At 48.3% G+C, this 15,754-nt stretch overlaps 1 protein-coding gene across 7 annotated transcripts in view; it reads right to left on the bottom strand.

The window, feature by feature from the left end:
* LOC131403222 (ral guanine nucleotide dissociation stimulator-like) overlaps positions 1 to 15,231 on the bottom strand; it is a 34,606-nt gene extending 19,375 nt beyond the window's left edge. For 2 of the 7 annotated variants that reach the window (XR_009219297.1, XR_009219299.1), the window contains exons 1-7: positions 15,148 to 15,231; positions 14,163 to 14,378; positions 13,686 to 13,788; positions 12,629 to 12,753; positions 11,278 to 11,349; positions 10,012 to 10,193; positions 9,380 to 9,470 (exon numbers count right to left, since the gene is read on the bottom strand). Coding sequence is in view for 3 of the 7 variants with exons in the window: in XM_058537510.1 (XP_058393493.1) it covers positions 9,960 to 10,193; positions 11,278 to 11,349; positions 12,629 to 12,753; positions 13,686 to 13,788; positions 14,163 to 14,378; positions 15,148 to 15,198 (801 nt within the window). In the remaining 4 variants the exon portion in view is untranslated. The other 5 variants (XR_009219298.1, XR_009219296.1, XM_058537511.1 and 2 more) reach the window with 5 other exon arrangements.
* Positions 15,232 to 15,754: the final 523 nt, after the last annotated feature.

The raw sequence follows: 15,754 nt of genomic DNA, 5'->3' as shown, positions 1-15,754 counted from the left end.
CTGGTGTTCCACTTTGTGCCTCTCTGCCAGCCTCTCCAAAGGCACACGCCCCATCCTGAGTCCATTTTCTGCTTGATGGCAGTCACCCTGCACAAACCGGCCCCATGCAGGGAGTGGATTAGTCGGGCATGGTCCTCCAGCTTACCCTGGGGAGGTTCTAGGTTTCTTGGGAGAGCTGGAGCAGTGGAAGATACTGACCATCACTCACCTGGAAGGTTTGTTATGTAGAAATACTCCACTGACTTTTTGCAGGTGTCATGTCTTCTTTGTCTTCATTGCTTCTCTGGGCTTTCTCTTACAGTCCGTGCTGTGCAGTAACATACAGTACAGAGACTGGGGAACATAATGTTGTTGCCCTGCACCAAACGGTCACATTACTCATTTTTCTAATTATGAAAGAGTTACATACTGTAAAAAAAGTGAAATTACCCAGATCTGTGTAGAGCAAAGTGAAACCTCCCCCATCCATCCCTTTCCCTGCAAACTCACTCCCCTACTCAGAAGGAACTATTGTTAAGAGTTTGCAGCTTATTCTTCTGGGCATTTCCTATGAATTTATAAATACACATAAAGTTTTTTTAACATAAATGACATAACTACATCATTTTGCAATTTGTTGTTTCCCAAACCATATATCATAGATGTCTCTCCTTATCAGTGCTCGCCACTCTAACTTAGTTTTTTAGAAGTTTTAGAGGTACTCCAAAGAACAGGAATACCATGATCTGTTTATCTCTTCTTTGATAGAGATGGGATTATGTCCAGTTTCACTATTATACATAATGCTACAGTAAGATCCTTGCATGGAGTTTATTACACTGCTATTCAACTGCTCAATTTTCCTTGTTTCCTCTTGGTCAGAGACTATGATATATTTTTAACAATTTTATGGGAATTATTATTGTTATTATTATTATTATTTTTTGTGTGTGAGGAAGATCAGCCCTGAGGTAACATCCATGCCAATCCTCCTCTTTTTGCTGAGAAAGACTGGCTCTGAGTTAACATCTGTTGCCAATCCTTCTCCTTTTTTTCCCCCAAAGCCCCAGTAAATAGTTGTACGTCATAGATGCACATCCTTCTAGTTGCTGTATGTGGGATGTGGCTTCAGCATGGCCGGAGAAGTGACGTGTTAGTGCATGCCGGATCTGAACCCGGGCCACCAGTAGCAGAACACTTAACCACTAAGCCACGGAGCCAGCCCTATGGGAATTATTTTATAGGGAATTTAATTTTATCACTGAATAAAGACATTTATGGGGAAACTGGACTTTAAAGTCATCCATCTCAGTATTCTGGAGAAAAATCATGAAACTTAGAAGGTATGAGGCTTGTTCCATCACAATCTAACAAGTCATGTTAACAATTTAAAGTTGAATGTTTGAATAGCCACTACTCTCTCTGTTCAGAGGAAGAATGACTTTTTCTTGTCTAGAAAACATCTGACTCCAGGGGCTCTCAGTTGTGCTTCAGAGAGGGTAAGATATTGGTGTTGTATCTGTTTCTCTTCAGCTGTAGGCTGCATCTTCTAAAGATCATAGAATTGAACATGGTCCAATAAATGTATATGATTTGGGTCAAAAATTCAAAGTAATGAACCCAAGATAGGAATCCATAACTTTGGTTCTTAATAAAGAATTTCCTTTGATATCCTCAAGTCTCTGTGATTACTGTGTATACATGAATGAAGTATCCCTCTGTCCATTTCTTAAGTTGTTTCCATTGACTTTATGGATTTATCCTCTAATCCAGATTCTAAGTGTGAAAGAACATCTTGGTCCTTCAAAGAAAAGAAGCCATTGAAATTTGATTTTCTTTTAGCTCGCCATCCTACAAGTTTGAGGAATAAATTATCATGTAATGGTACAATGATTCTGAAATCTAATTTTTAATTAGAGGGGTGTAAGGTATGAATGAATGGTGGTTCATCCCCATGGTCAAGGGTATTGTACACGTGGACGTGTAAACAAGATTCAGGAAGCTGCTTCAGCCCTGTGACATCCCTGAGAACCACAGTGCAGGAGGATCTAGGCACACAGCCATCTGCCTAGATCTCCTGGGTTACATGTAGATCCAGGGGTCTTGAGAGTGGTGTCAGAGCAGCTAGCTTTTATCTATTTCTCCCCTTCCTTCTCTCCAGCTTATCTCAAACAGTCCTGACTATCATATTTTAAAGACCAATTATAGTTATTTACATGAGCTGCTTGTTCATTACTGCAGAGTAATAATCAGGCATACCATTAAATATCATTTAATCTACCTAATTAAATTTGTTGTACCTTTTGATTGATTAGAACACTAAAGTTAATTCAGAGTTTGATATTCACCAAATGTGTTAATCTGCTTACAACTGCCATGTGCCTCATTCCTCTTAGAAGTGTATCTTTGGCCCATCACAAGATTTTAATGAATCAAATCATCATAAATTAAGATAATGTACTGTCTTTTGGATGATCGGGAGGCATATGGGTCCATTTTGGAAATATGCCCATCTGTCTTTGCTCCCCATGGGAAGTTTCTGGTCACTAGGTCTCCAGGTGGCTTGCACAAGCCCTAGGTCTATAAAGCTTGGTGCCTCTCCTTCTAATTGAGGTAGAAATAAAAGAGGTCAGAGAGACTTATTAAAGTTTTGGTTGTATGAAGTCTTCAATGAAGACCATCCATGCATATTGTTCTGGATAGCTCTCTGTTCCTAAGACTACTAGCTACTTTAAGGGCTTGTCTGGAACTGTCAATGGTCTGATATTTTACCTTACCTGCAAACGAATAAGTTAGCTACCATGGTCTTACAGATGCTGGCAAAAGATACGAGACCCATGGGTCAGAGACACAGGACTTAATGACACAGCAATGGCAGTGGTCAGAGTATCAACATTTGCACTGGTTCACTAAATCCCACTTCCTGCAGGATGATACACAGTGGGTCAGGAGACATGCAGAGGGTTGCAAGAACTCAGAGCTTAAGGAACTCAAATCTTCAATAAGAGGCAGGAAATCTGCTGACCTTTGGTTTGGGGAAGGGTGTTATTTTTATTATACTGGGGAGTAAGCAAGCCTGCCTTTTGCTCCAGAGGAGGCCACTATTTCTATCTTCCAAGGTTGTCAGCTCTACACACATTCTTGAAAAGATAACCTGGTTTTACTGGCTTTCAAAGGTAAGCTTGAATGAGACTTCATCATCATTCCGTTCTTCTGTTACCTTTATTGAGATTGTCCAAATATGCTTTTTTCTCTGTAAAGTTCACTAACTTTATTCATACATAAGGGTTGCTTTTGGTTTTATTTATTAAGTTAAAATTTTCTTATTAGAGCAAATGAGGAAACTATTATGGGTTGGATCTGAAGGTATGCTTTTCCAGGAAAAATGTGAAAGAAGATCGGTGCTCACAGAACTTTGCCACAAGGAGTTGATATCAACTTAAATGATTTTGATTTGAATAGTGTTTTGTACAACTTTCTTCCATCTTACTTCATCCTCTCTGCTTCCTGTAACTCTCATATGGGAATGAGGCAGTTTCAGGGATTCACTGAACTCATTTACAATATTAAAATGGTTTTTTCTGTTGTTTTTTTTTTTTTTATTGAGGTAAAGTTAACATACAACATTAAATTAGTTTCAGCGGTACAACACAATAATTCAGTGTTTGTATAAATGTTGAAATGATCACCACAATAAGTCCAGTTAACATATGTCCCCATACATAGTTACAAATTTTTTTCTCTTGTGATGAGGACACGGCGTACTTCAAGGTGCAGAAGAATCAATGATGATGTCATACTTTTCCATATACAACTTGATGAATTTGGACATAAGTATACACCCTTGAGACTGTCACCACCATCAAGGCCACAAACATATCCATCACCTCCCAAAGTTTTCTCTCACCTCCTTTATTACTATTATTGTGTAGTAAGAACTCTTAGTATCTACACTATTAGCAAATGTGATGTACGCAATACAGTCTCGTTAGCTGTAAGCACTATGCCATATCCTAGATCTCCAGAACTTATTTATCTTGATTACTGAAACTCTGTATCCTTTGATCATCAGCTCCCCATTTCTCCATCCCCTTAACCCCTGGCAACCACCATTCTAACCTCTGCTTGTATAAGTTTGACTATTTAAGATTCCACATATAAATGAGTATTTGCCTTTGTCTGTCTGCCTTATTTCACTTAGCATAACGTCTTCTAGGTCCATCCATGTTGTCAAAAATGGCAGGAACTCCTTCTTTTTTCAAGGTTGACTAATATTCCATTTCTTTATCCATTCATCCGTCAGTGACATTTAGGTTACTTCCATATCTTGGCTATCGTGAATTAGCTACAATGAACATTAGAGTGCAGGTATTTCTTTGAGACCCTGAGTTCAATCCTGTGGGCATATACCAGAAGTGGGATTGCTGGATCATATGCTAGTTTTCATTTTTGGAGTAAGCTCCATACTGTTTTCCATAATGGTTTTACTAGTTTACATTCCCACAAGGGTTCCTTTTCTCCACATTCTCAAAAACATTTGCCATCTTTAGTTTTTTTGATAATCGCAGTCTTAACAGGTGTGAAGTGATAGCTCATTGTGGTTTTGATTTGCATTCCCTGATGATTAGTGATGCTGAACACCTTTTCATACACCTGTTGGCCACTTGTATGTCTTCATTAGGAAAAGTCTACTCTGGTCCTTTGCCCATTTTTTAAATTGATTTATCGTCTTGTTATTGAGCCAACACGAAAAAAGAGAACAAGATTTCCAGGCATTATGGATGCTTCCCAGTTGATACAGATGGTTTTGTATTTACAGTGGTACCAAAAGATCATGTTTCATGCTTTTTCTTCAGCTTGTTATAAGACCAGCAGTAGCTGCGGCATGGCAGATAATTGGGATCTTCTGGGTTTGGAGGTTTACAACATAAATGAGTGGTAAGGAATTTTTTATTATTCCAAGGAAATTATTGAGATCATAGTCCGTGGAATTCAGGATTGATAGGTGTAGGAGGAAATTAAGGTGAGGATCGGTGATCTGGCACTACTTCTGATCATGAGGCACAGGTATCTACTGTATGAGTGTTTGAATAAAAATATTAGAGATCAGGAATTTGTGGTGGGTGAATATGTTTTCTGAATTATTTACTTTTGAACATAACCATTTGGATTATGTGAACATCTGGGATATGGGAGTAAGTCGTTAACAGGGGGTGGTTGATAATATCACTATTGATTTAACTTCTATGAACACCAAGTGGTCAATGGATTAAGCAAATGAGTAATCAGAAAACACAGAAATGGTAGGATTTGGGATTTAGTAAAGGACTGGGGACCGACTGTCCTGAGAGAGAGTGCCAGGACTTATGAGGTTGAGAGTGACAAGGACAAGAATAGAAACACACTCAAACAAGGAGGGGGTGTTAACAGGATGGGGGAGGAGAAATGATCTGGAGTAGCCTTGAGTTTTGACCTTGAGCTTTCTGTTCTTGATGCAAATCTGCCTGATGACATCCCGGGACACAGGTCAGATCTATTCCCAGAGGATAGAGGGAGGGTGGAAGTACAAAACAGCCAGGATAATTGTCCTAAAAAGGCAGGCTTCCTTTATCATTTGTCTCAATTTCATGATTTACTTTTGTAGGGTAAGAGGAAAAGAAGGATGATAGCCACGTCTTCACAGAGGAAGCAGCATAACTGTGGGATCCAGTCCAAACCAAAGCCTGGTTTAAACATCTCCATCCCTATAAGGATGTCCAGTGACATATTCAAGAGGCTGGGTACTAGAATTCCATCCCATCCTGGCAATGAAGGGTCTCTGGGAGGACACCTTGGACCAGCCCCACCAGGTCTGCTGGCCAGAGAGACTGCAAGGACTCCAGGCCTGCAGCAATGCAGGACAACTGGTAACTCCTTTCAAGCTTGCCAAAGGGTTGCAAAACCTAGCACCTAGTCACACAGGTGAATCCCTGCCAGGTGTGCTCGCAGGTGGTCTGCACTCCAGGTCCCATGCCCACTCCTGCCGGTCTTCAGATTTGGCAGGGATGATTCCAGGAGCTGATCTGGGCATTCCACAGCTCCACTGCCAACAATTTCTGGCGACTGAGGAAGGTATCAGGAAGGAGGAAAGGGCAGTGAAGAGCACAGGAGAGAGACTGGTGATAGCACTGATGGCGGACAGACTTGCTAGTGAGGCAGAGAAAGTGAGGGGCCAAGAAGGCCGTCTTGACAGCAGATGAAATGGAGCAGGCACCTCAGTGAGGTCTCTTGGTAGCATCCCAAATGTTTTTGTGCTTTGAGCTCTTGAAACTTTGAAATATAACAATACGTTTCTTTTATTAAACTCTGCTGCGTGAAATAGAAAATATAGACAGTGGTTTCTTTCTGAGGTGAGAGGTTGAGTTGCAGGTGAGGAGAGAAAGATCTTCCTTTTTCATGCTGTTCTCTCATTTTCCTTTACTATGTACTTTATTTATTTGTACTTTCAAGTCAGCAGCGAGTTATCAACGTCACAGGATGATTCAGTTTTTCCCCATACAGTCACAGTAAAACCTACTTAAAGTGGATTATTCTTTTTGTGTAATATTCCAATAGATTCCAAAATATTATTTCCAAAGCACTTCGATGTCTATGTTCTCAAATTAGATATTTACTTCTAGGTCTCCATTTTTGTGTTCCTTCTTGCATGCTACTTCAGTGTTGCATCTAAGGAAATACCAGATTTCCCTCAGTTTTTTAGATCCATATGTGTTGGAAATTTGATTCATGAAGATGGACATGGCAGCTGGGGGATTATGCTATTATCAAGAGACCATTTTTCGGCATCAGTAATCTGACAAGAACTCACTGCTTGTTGAGATTTAATTGACTATTTGAGGAATCAAGCTTTCACTATTGGTACTTCTCTTTCTCTTTGGAGGGGAAGTATTGCCTTCATAGTCTTTCCATTACCAAACCACTTTCCTGGGTGGCTGTGCCCTGTCAGGAAGGGCCTGGGATGCCGGGAACCAGGATTCATCCTCAGCTTCTGCCTGTCCTGAGAAGGCTTCCCTGGCAGAGTCCAGCCTGTGTGTCTGGGTGACACTTGCAGCCATCAGAAAGGAGGCGATAACTCACAAGTGCCAAGCGATTCATCTGGCTCTTGTCTTACAGGGTGTTTCCAAGGGATGAGGTTTAAAATGCCATTTGGTAACCCCTTGAAAGCTCCTGGTCACGGGGTGGGTTCTCGGTGTGAGGTCAGAGCAGTGTCTATTCACCACCAGATGGGAAGCATTTCAGTATTTTAATTGCTAAGTCTGTGTTCATGCACGACCATGGATCATCTGTTCCGTGGCATTTCCTGCTGGACCACCCCACACCCCTGTCATGCCTCATCTTTCAAAGCTCCAAACAGGGTTCACAACCCATCAGGTGGTTGTAATGTAACCACAGTGCAAGACAGGGGAAAAAAACACAACCACCCAAGGGTGACACACTTTAATTGTTCGGGCCAAATTGCCCCATTTGGACAAGTTGGCAACATCAACACTGAGTATGTAAACTGGAGGACTGTCTAAGACCATGGACCTCAGAATGACACGGCCTCAGATGTCACCTGGACAGCAAGGGACAGTGTGGGGTCACTCACTGGCCAGGATTATGGTCCTTATCCTGGTAAAGCAGAGCTCACCCGGGATCCATCAGACCAAGCCAGGGAGGAGGCTGGGGGCCTTCTAGGGAATTTCTGCCCTAAAGTGAATGGCATAAGGAAGGCAGTTGTGCTGGAAATCCTGGTTCACAGAGAGCGGTCGGTCGTGTTTATGGAATGAGGCCCAGTGGTAGACTTAAAGCTGCGTCACAGATCTTTCCCATTGGATACAAAACAGCAGGAAACAGATTTCACAGTCCTGGACATGGACCCCAGCAGGATTCAATTCTAGGTCAGTGGTGAACATGGAGGCACTAGAGGGGTATCAGGAGGGAAAGTCCTGTCTGCCTTTAGTCCATTTGCAAATCACCTTTGCGGGCCTTGTCCTCTCCACATGCATGTTTTGATCTTTTTACATTGTTTTCCCCACTTACAGCTGATGCAATTCCAGAGATTGAACTAGAAAACTACAAGTTCCTAAAATTTGGTCAAAAGAAACCTCAACAGGAGAAGCAGAAAACATTCCTTCTTCCTCCAGAATGTAGAAAGGCACCCCCTGCCTATGGCACGACCTGGTCCTGGGTAGTGCTGTTTTAAAGACATCCACATTTCAGTGGTTGTTGCTTTGCCTGTGAAAGTACCATTAACCTTTAAATCCCAGGAGAACGGGCCGGGGACCGTGTCCGCCCCTGGAGCGGCTGAATGATACTGAAATGAACTTGTTCTCGGAGTTAGGGGGAATTGGGAGTGATGTCACTAACCAAAAAGGGGGCTGGCCTTTCTCCCTTCTCCAACATACAATAAGTTGATGACTCAGAAGAGTTCTTTTTTTTTTTTTATAATTTTATTTATTTATTTTTTTCCCCCAAAGCCCCAGTAGATAGTTGTATGTCATAGTTGCATATCCTTCTAGTTGCTGTATGTGGGACGTGGCCTCAGCATGGCCGGAGAAGCGGTGCATCGGTGTGCGCCCGGGATCCGAACCCAGGCCGGCAGCAGCGGAGCGTGCGCACTTAAACACTAAGCCACGGGGCCGGCCCAGAAGAGTTCTTGATTCAAGGAGAAATGTGAGATTCTGTGTCTCACTCACATGCCTACAGAAAGCGACAGAACCACACCACAACTCCCAAGCTGTAAAGGGAACAGGACTTTAATATAATATTCAAATATGTCATTTATTATTTACAACAAATAACCACTGTCTCTCCCCAATGGGTGAGTAGGTGCTGAGGTAGAGATGTCAGGGAGCTGGGATGGGGTCATCCCTTCTCTCTTGGGCTTCAGGGGACCCCAGGAATCAGCTTACAATGCTCCCCTTCCCATCAAATGGGAGGAGCTGACCCTGTGCATCGCAAGCATCCCAGCTGTGTCCCCGCTGCTGAGGATGGGGCTGTGATCGGCCACTGGTATGGGGTTCGGGGTTGGGGCCTGGGGGCTGAGTAGAAGAGTCGGGTTATCTTGCGTGGCCTCCCTCAGAATCATGGCCCCCCACCATGTCCCCACTGCACTGGGTGCTCCAGACCCTGTGCTCAGTGCTGTCAGCCACCAGTACCCCATTTGTCCCTGCCACGTGAGCGATCATTTAGTATTACCTATTTCACAGAGGGGGAAACGGAGTCTCAGGAAGCTGAAGAGAGTCACCCCAGTCACAGGACTGGTCAATAGTGGAGCTGGGATCCCAGTGCCAGCTATCCGACTCCCCAAGGCCACGCTTAGCCCAAAGCCTTACTGAACCCCTAGGAGTCAGTCACCCCGGCCCAGACACTCACTCACCCCTGACCTTGATGATGGCCGGTTCTTCTTGGCCTTGCGTACTCTGCAGGCCAACTAGGTCTAGCGCTCTGGCTGGCAGGACAAGGTGTAGCTACAGGACAGAGAGGCACCTGTGAGCCTACCAGGAACCACACCTCAGGGGTCCCCCCACTGCCTGCCCAGCAGCTGGAGTCTGGGTGTCCCAGAGATCACCATGTAATCAGGCCGGGGGATGAGTGGGGCACCATGGAGACAGGCTCTCTGGACTGGCCAACAGGGAGAGTCCACCCCTGCCCTCACCCAACTCCTGCCCGGCCTCACCTCTCATTCTCGTTGAGCAACTCCATGTCCTGGAACGAGGCCCCAAATGGCTCCCTCGGGCTCTAGCTTGTAATTCTTTGCAGCCTCCTGGAGCAGCAGGATCTCCCTCATGACTCGGTATTCCTGGGACCAGAGGGAAGGAGAGGATGCAGACAGGGCCTGGGTGGGGGATGCTGCAGGGGTCTTGTTGGAGGTGAGGAGTGGGGCAGGGGACCAGTCCTGGAAACCATCCTTCCCTCCAGTTCCATCCAGGATCTACCAGTTCTCAGAATGGGAATAATCAGCCCCTCCTCCAGGAAGATTTCCTTGATGCCATCCTCCCCTCAACCCACCCGCCAATTGGATGGGTCTCCCACTTCTCTGGTATCAAACTCTTCCACTCAATGTAAGATACAGCGGGTGAAGCCAAGGACTGTTCTGCCCAGAAGGTCTCTGATTTCCACCTCCTTCCTCTCCCCTGCAGGGAGTGCCACAGCTGCTCCTCAGTACTCTTCTCAAGGTTGATCCCATTCCCCTGGAAGGTAGACAGCCAGAGTACATCAGACAAAGACCCCTAGCCTGACTAGCTCCCTATGCCCACCCCTTCTCATGTTGCACTACTGCCAGATCCCCAGAGGGGGCCAGGCATGCAGAGAAAACAGGACTTGGACCTAGGCTTGCCTCTGGGCTCCAGAGGAGGAGGACATGGGGGTGTAACTGAGGGACCTGGCAGCACAACTCTCTCTGATGACAGACTTGGAGGCTGAGGCTTCAGGCAGAGGGGACTGCTCAGGCACTTATGTGCTTCCTGACTTGGGGGGGGCCGACTTCTTTCTCCCTTCATGGGCAACATGGGAGTTACAGGCTGAGTCCAGCTCAGATAAAACCTCACGCAGCTCTGCCATCAGGCAACTCTGAGCTTCCCCAGCCTGGGTAACTGGAATGGGTTTCTCTGGCAGAAACTCTGTTCACTCATCGCTAAAATAGGCCTGATGCCCCAGCTGCCAGCGGTGGCTGCAAGGCTTTCATGAGAGGAGATGTGCCAAGTGCTGAGAACTCAGAGCTCAGTTCGGGGGCTCCCGCATCCCAAGGCTCAGAATCCTGGTCCTTCCTGCCTAGACCTCAGGTGCACCCACCTCGAAATAGTCACCCATCACCAGGTGCAGCATCAGCAGGTCACTGAGCAGAGTTCCAAGATAGGGGACAACACCTTGTGACATCGGGGTGTGGGTGGGATGAACCTTTGCTCTCAAGTCGACCCCATGTAGACCCTCTCCTGAAAAGTCCCCACACTCAGCCACCTGGCCCACCCCAGGGTTCCCACGAGGAGCAGCCTAGGACCCTCAGCAGCCTCCCGTCAATTCCTACTCCCTTCACACCCCAAGAACACCACACTCCTCCTCCTCACCTCCCAGGGCCGGCTTCTGGCAAATCACAGGGTGTGCAGTCCCTTGCCCTCCCCAAAACACACTCATCCTGCACCAGCTCTTCCAGGCCCTCCTCTTGGTCACTTCTACTGGGGGATTCAGACACTGTGGCACCAAGATGAAGGGCCCTCATCTTTTGATTTCAGGCCTCCAGCTGGGAGCACAGAGCCCCTCCCCCACAGGCACACTAACCTGCCGCTGCTGCTGCTTCTCCTGCACTCTCTGGGGGTTGCTCTCTGGGGGAGCAAACGTGGAGGGCCCCTCCTGCCAGGGTCGAGGACAGTGTCAGTGAGGCCATACTCCCCTCACCCCATTTCTCTCCAGCACCACTGGCCTCCGACACTGGACATCTGACTTGAGTCAACTGGTACCAATGTCATTCCATCCTCCAAGGTCTTGTGATTCCAGAACAAGCCCAGCTCCAACTCTCACTCTGGGTGTGAGCTTGGGCTTGTGGCCTGGCCTCCTTGAGCCTGTTTCCTCATCTGGAAAGTGTGAGAACTCCGGCTACCACACAGGTTCTCATGAGGACTCAGTGTCACAAGACTGTCATCATTGTTCTGGCCCTCACCCCTCCAGGTGGAGTAGGCAGAAAGCTCCCACATTCCTTTCCTCCCTCTTACCTCAACACCACCCTGTGAGGCCTGCACCACACAATCACCATCCCTCCATTTCCCTGATGAGGAGACAGAGACCCAAACATAGGCAGTGTGTTGCTCAGGGGCCCACAGAAGAGAGGCCGCTTGCCCCTCTCAGTCAGAGGCCCTGTTCCAACATCCTTGCCTAACCCCCAGCCCCACCACTGACAAGAGTCCTGTCCCTTGAGCTCTCAAAGCTTGGTCCTGGGCTGAGTCATGGATGGAGAGGACGGGGTGTCTTGGGAGTCTGGTTGAGTGGCTCCTGCCTGCCCCAGTCCCGTGGAGTGTCTGGGCCCCAGGCTGGGCCAGAGGCCAAGCCAAAGCCTTCTCCTCCCCAAGGAACGCCTCAGGACATTCCCCTGCACTGAATCCTTTTTTTTTTTTTTGTGAGGAGATCAGCCTTGTGCTAACATCTGCCAATCCTCCTCTTTTTTTGCTGAGGAAGACTGGCCCTGGGCTAACATCCATGCCCATCTTCCTCCACTTTATATGGGACGTTGCCACATCATAGGTCGACAAGCGGTGCGTCGGTGCGCACCCGGGATCCGAACCGGCGAACCCTGAGCCGCCGCAGCGGAGTGCGCGCACTTAACCGCTTGCGCCACAGGGACGGCCCCTGAACTCTTTCTTTATCCACTCAAGAACTGGACCTCCAAGGTGCCACCTCTGATCAACAGAGAAGGGGATGACAGGACATTTTGATTCCCCGTTTACATGAAGCTCCTAAGGTCCTTTCAGCAGGATCCACTAAGAATCCATCAGTTGCCTAGACGCTTCTCATAAGCCACCGGGGGCATATGTCATTGCCAACCAGGCACTCAGGTTAGACTCCTGTGGTTGATTCAAGTGAAGTGACTGCTCTAGGGGTCCAGTGGGGAGTCCCAGAATGCACACACATCTCTCACCTGAGGATGAGCAGCCTGTTTTTCCACCTGGGCCATGGGAATCCTCTGCCACGCACATCCCTGGGGCAGGCAGGATGCAGCCCCTTGGAGATGTGGTGAAGATAGAAGGAGCAGCAGGGTCCTGGCTTCCTGAGGATAGGTTTAGGCTGAGGGCTAAACCCACCCCAACCACCCAACAGCCTGGAAGAAGCTACATCCAGCAGGATGGACATACATGGAAGCCAGAGACCTGTTGATGGCGCCAGCTCGGCAACTCCTCCTGGAACAGCCCAGCCAACACCATTGTGTCTCATGACCAGGGCCTCCCGCCCACAAATGGCACCCCACCTGCCCATGGGCAGAACAGATCCCTCTGCTTGTTAATCTGGATGAGATAGACGGGAATGTTTCAGAGAAAGTTCAAGGGAGAAACTATCAAAACCACAGCCTGCCCAGTGCCCCTCCTCCGCACCCTTCCTCTCTTTCCAGACCCCCAGCCTCCACTCTACCTTGATCATCAGTTCTCTGCTCAAGGACTTGTCTTGACTATTGAGTTCCTTAAGATTTTCAGAGCTCTCTCTCAGGGGAGGGGAAAGAACGAGGGATAAATTTAGGAATAATGTGAGGGGTCTGAATGCAAATCCCTTTTCTTTGCAAACCCAAGAGATTCAAACTGCCTGAAGGAGTGTTCTCACTGGGCTCCTCTGAGCGCTAAGGTCTCATGGTACTGGGAGGGGGCTCTCCTGTTGGTCACTGGGGTCTCCACTCCCCAGTTCTACAGAACAGCTCTGTTTTGACTGCTTTGAGTTTCAACTGGGCATGGGGTTCTGTTGCTATAAACACTTGAAAATCTCCAATTTGGCTCAACTTAGTACCTGACACTTAGGGAAGCCGAGTCCTAAAGCAGAACTGGTGCATTAAGGACCCCGGAAGGTTTAGAGACCCCCTGCCGAGGCCCAGGCCCTGTCCCCAGCATTTGCTGCCTCCCAGGAGTTCCCAGCTGACTGAGGGGCCAATGGCAGACATACAAGAGATCCCCCATCCACCCTGGTCCTCCTATGGAGAGAGGCCTACCCACCGGGAAACTTCCCCCGTGTGTTCTTCAGGTGGCTTGTGAAGGTTTTCTGCAGAGCAGAGTTGACAGTGCAGGACGAGAAGAAGTTCTTCAGGATCTCGAACTCCTGGGGAAGGGAAGAGAATGAGCTGTGAGGTGGGGCACTGTAGCCCAGCTTGCTCTAGCTTCAGTACCCTTCTATTTAAATCTCCCCTCCTGGATGAGACAGATGCTCAGGGAGTCCCAGAAGGGCACATTTAGGACCCAAAGAGTAACACTCACAGGGAGCAGGATTTTAGCTCAACCCAGGGAAGGAGCCAGGTAGGAAGTGAGCATCCTCTCACTGGGACCTGGAGTTAAAGTCAGCGGGCCCCTGGCAGGAAGGTCCTAGGGACTGTGCAGGGGCTTAGACCACACACTGCAATCCTGGGAGCTGATAAATGTGGAGAGGCAGTTCCCAAGGCTTCAGAGAGGGGCTCCACTGGGCCTCCCACAGCATACCTGGGCCACCTGGATCCAGCGCTCCACCACCCTCACCCTGTCCTGGGCTGTCTTGCTCGGGTCCCCGAGGCAGGGGATGATGACGAAGCTGGCCACCCTTCTGACGTGGTCGACGGTGGCCTGGACGTTGGGTGTCTGGTGCTCATTGCCGGGCTTGTTCCTCTTGCCCCAGGTGGAGCCCAGACACGGAGAGGACACCACCTTCTGGAAGAGCTCCTGGAGAACAGGGGGAGTGTCACCGAGCCCTGCCACACCCCAGGTCTGTGCCTACAGCCCCCAAAGTCCCACACAGGAGTCACAGTTTAGAGCTGGAGCTCAGAAAGCTCAGGATGTGGCCTGAGCCTTGTGACAGTCCCTGGCTTTTCTTCTCTGTCCACTGAGGACACCCAGCACAGGATGACCCAGGACCCAATACTGGCAGGGAAGGGAGAGGGGCATTTGAACCCAGCCCGTGCTGGCTAACTCCAAGCTCCAGATGGTGGCTCAACTAGGCTCATCCCAAGGGGGCATCTTCCAATACCCTGATCCCCCCTCTGGTCCCACTCCACATTCTGATGCACATCCCCGCGTGGCAGCTACACCCACAGGCCTTGTCTGTCTCCCTTGTAGTGGAGTACACATCAGGCGTCTAATAAGTCCTGAGGCTGTTGAGACTCCTGAGCAGACGGTTGGGCCACCAGGGTCCAGGCTGTACACAGTGAGCCCTTCCCTGCACAGATGGGCCAGGGCCCACCCAGCTTTCCATCTCTTCTACCTCATGGAGTTGGCACAGTCACTCTGTGCAACAGGTCCTCTTAATGTCCACCTCCACGGTCTGCAGGTGGACAGCAAAGGCTTGGGTGTTCAGAAAGTTGCCCAGGTCTTATGATTGGTAAAGGGTGGAGCCTGGATTTGGGCCCAGATCATAGGAGTCTGGATCAGGTCTGGGGCAACGATAGCAGAGGGAAGGCCTGCCCCACACCACCCTGAAAGCCCAGCTGCTCACCGCATCCATCATGGTAAACTGCTCCACCACCAGCTTAGGAGGGAAGGCCATGAGATTAAGCTTCTCACGCTCCTTAAGAGCCACAGGTGGAGATGGACTTCTCACTAGAAATGATGGTCCAGGTGACTCTAGCTAAGCAGCTCCTACTCCTGCTGGAGCCCATGTTGGCCCTTGCTCCACCTCCAACACTGCTGGTGGAGGGGACACTGGCTCCAGTGCTAGAGGGGGTGGTGTCAACGGAGCTGGAGCCAGCTCTACCTCCACCACTGCCCACTGCTCTTCTTCTGCCGCTGGCTGGAGCTCAGCAGCTGACGCTGGAGTGGGATAAAAACAAAGATTCACCCACATAGCTGACTTTCCATGTGACCTTCTAAACACAAGAAAGATCCCACTCCCTTCCAGGAATACCCAGCCTGCAGTCCCCCTTACCATCTGGCTCTGCCTCAGTGGCCTCCAGAAGCTCACACCGGACAAGGGTAAGAGGGTCAAGGCAGCTCATCTCCTAGCCAGGCAAGGTGACATTCATGTACATCCCCTTTAGCTTCAAAAAGGGACAGCCTGAGTCTGGTCCCTCCCTAGTTCTAGTCCAACCTCATCATCTCAAGCT

The sequence above is a fragment of the Diceros bicornis genome, unplaced genomic scaffold (assembly GCF_020826845.1).
Source record: "Diceros bicornis minor isolate mBicDic1 unplaced genomic scaffold, mDicBic1.mat.cur scaffold_56_ctg1, whole genome shotgun sequence".
Classification (NCBI taxonomy): Eukaryota; Metazoa; Chordata; class Mammalia; order Perissodactyla; family Rhinocerotidae; genus Diceros; species Diceros bicornis.
This window is presented reverse-complemented; position numbering and strand designations above follow the sequence as displayed.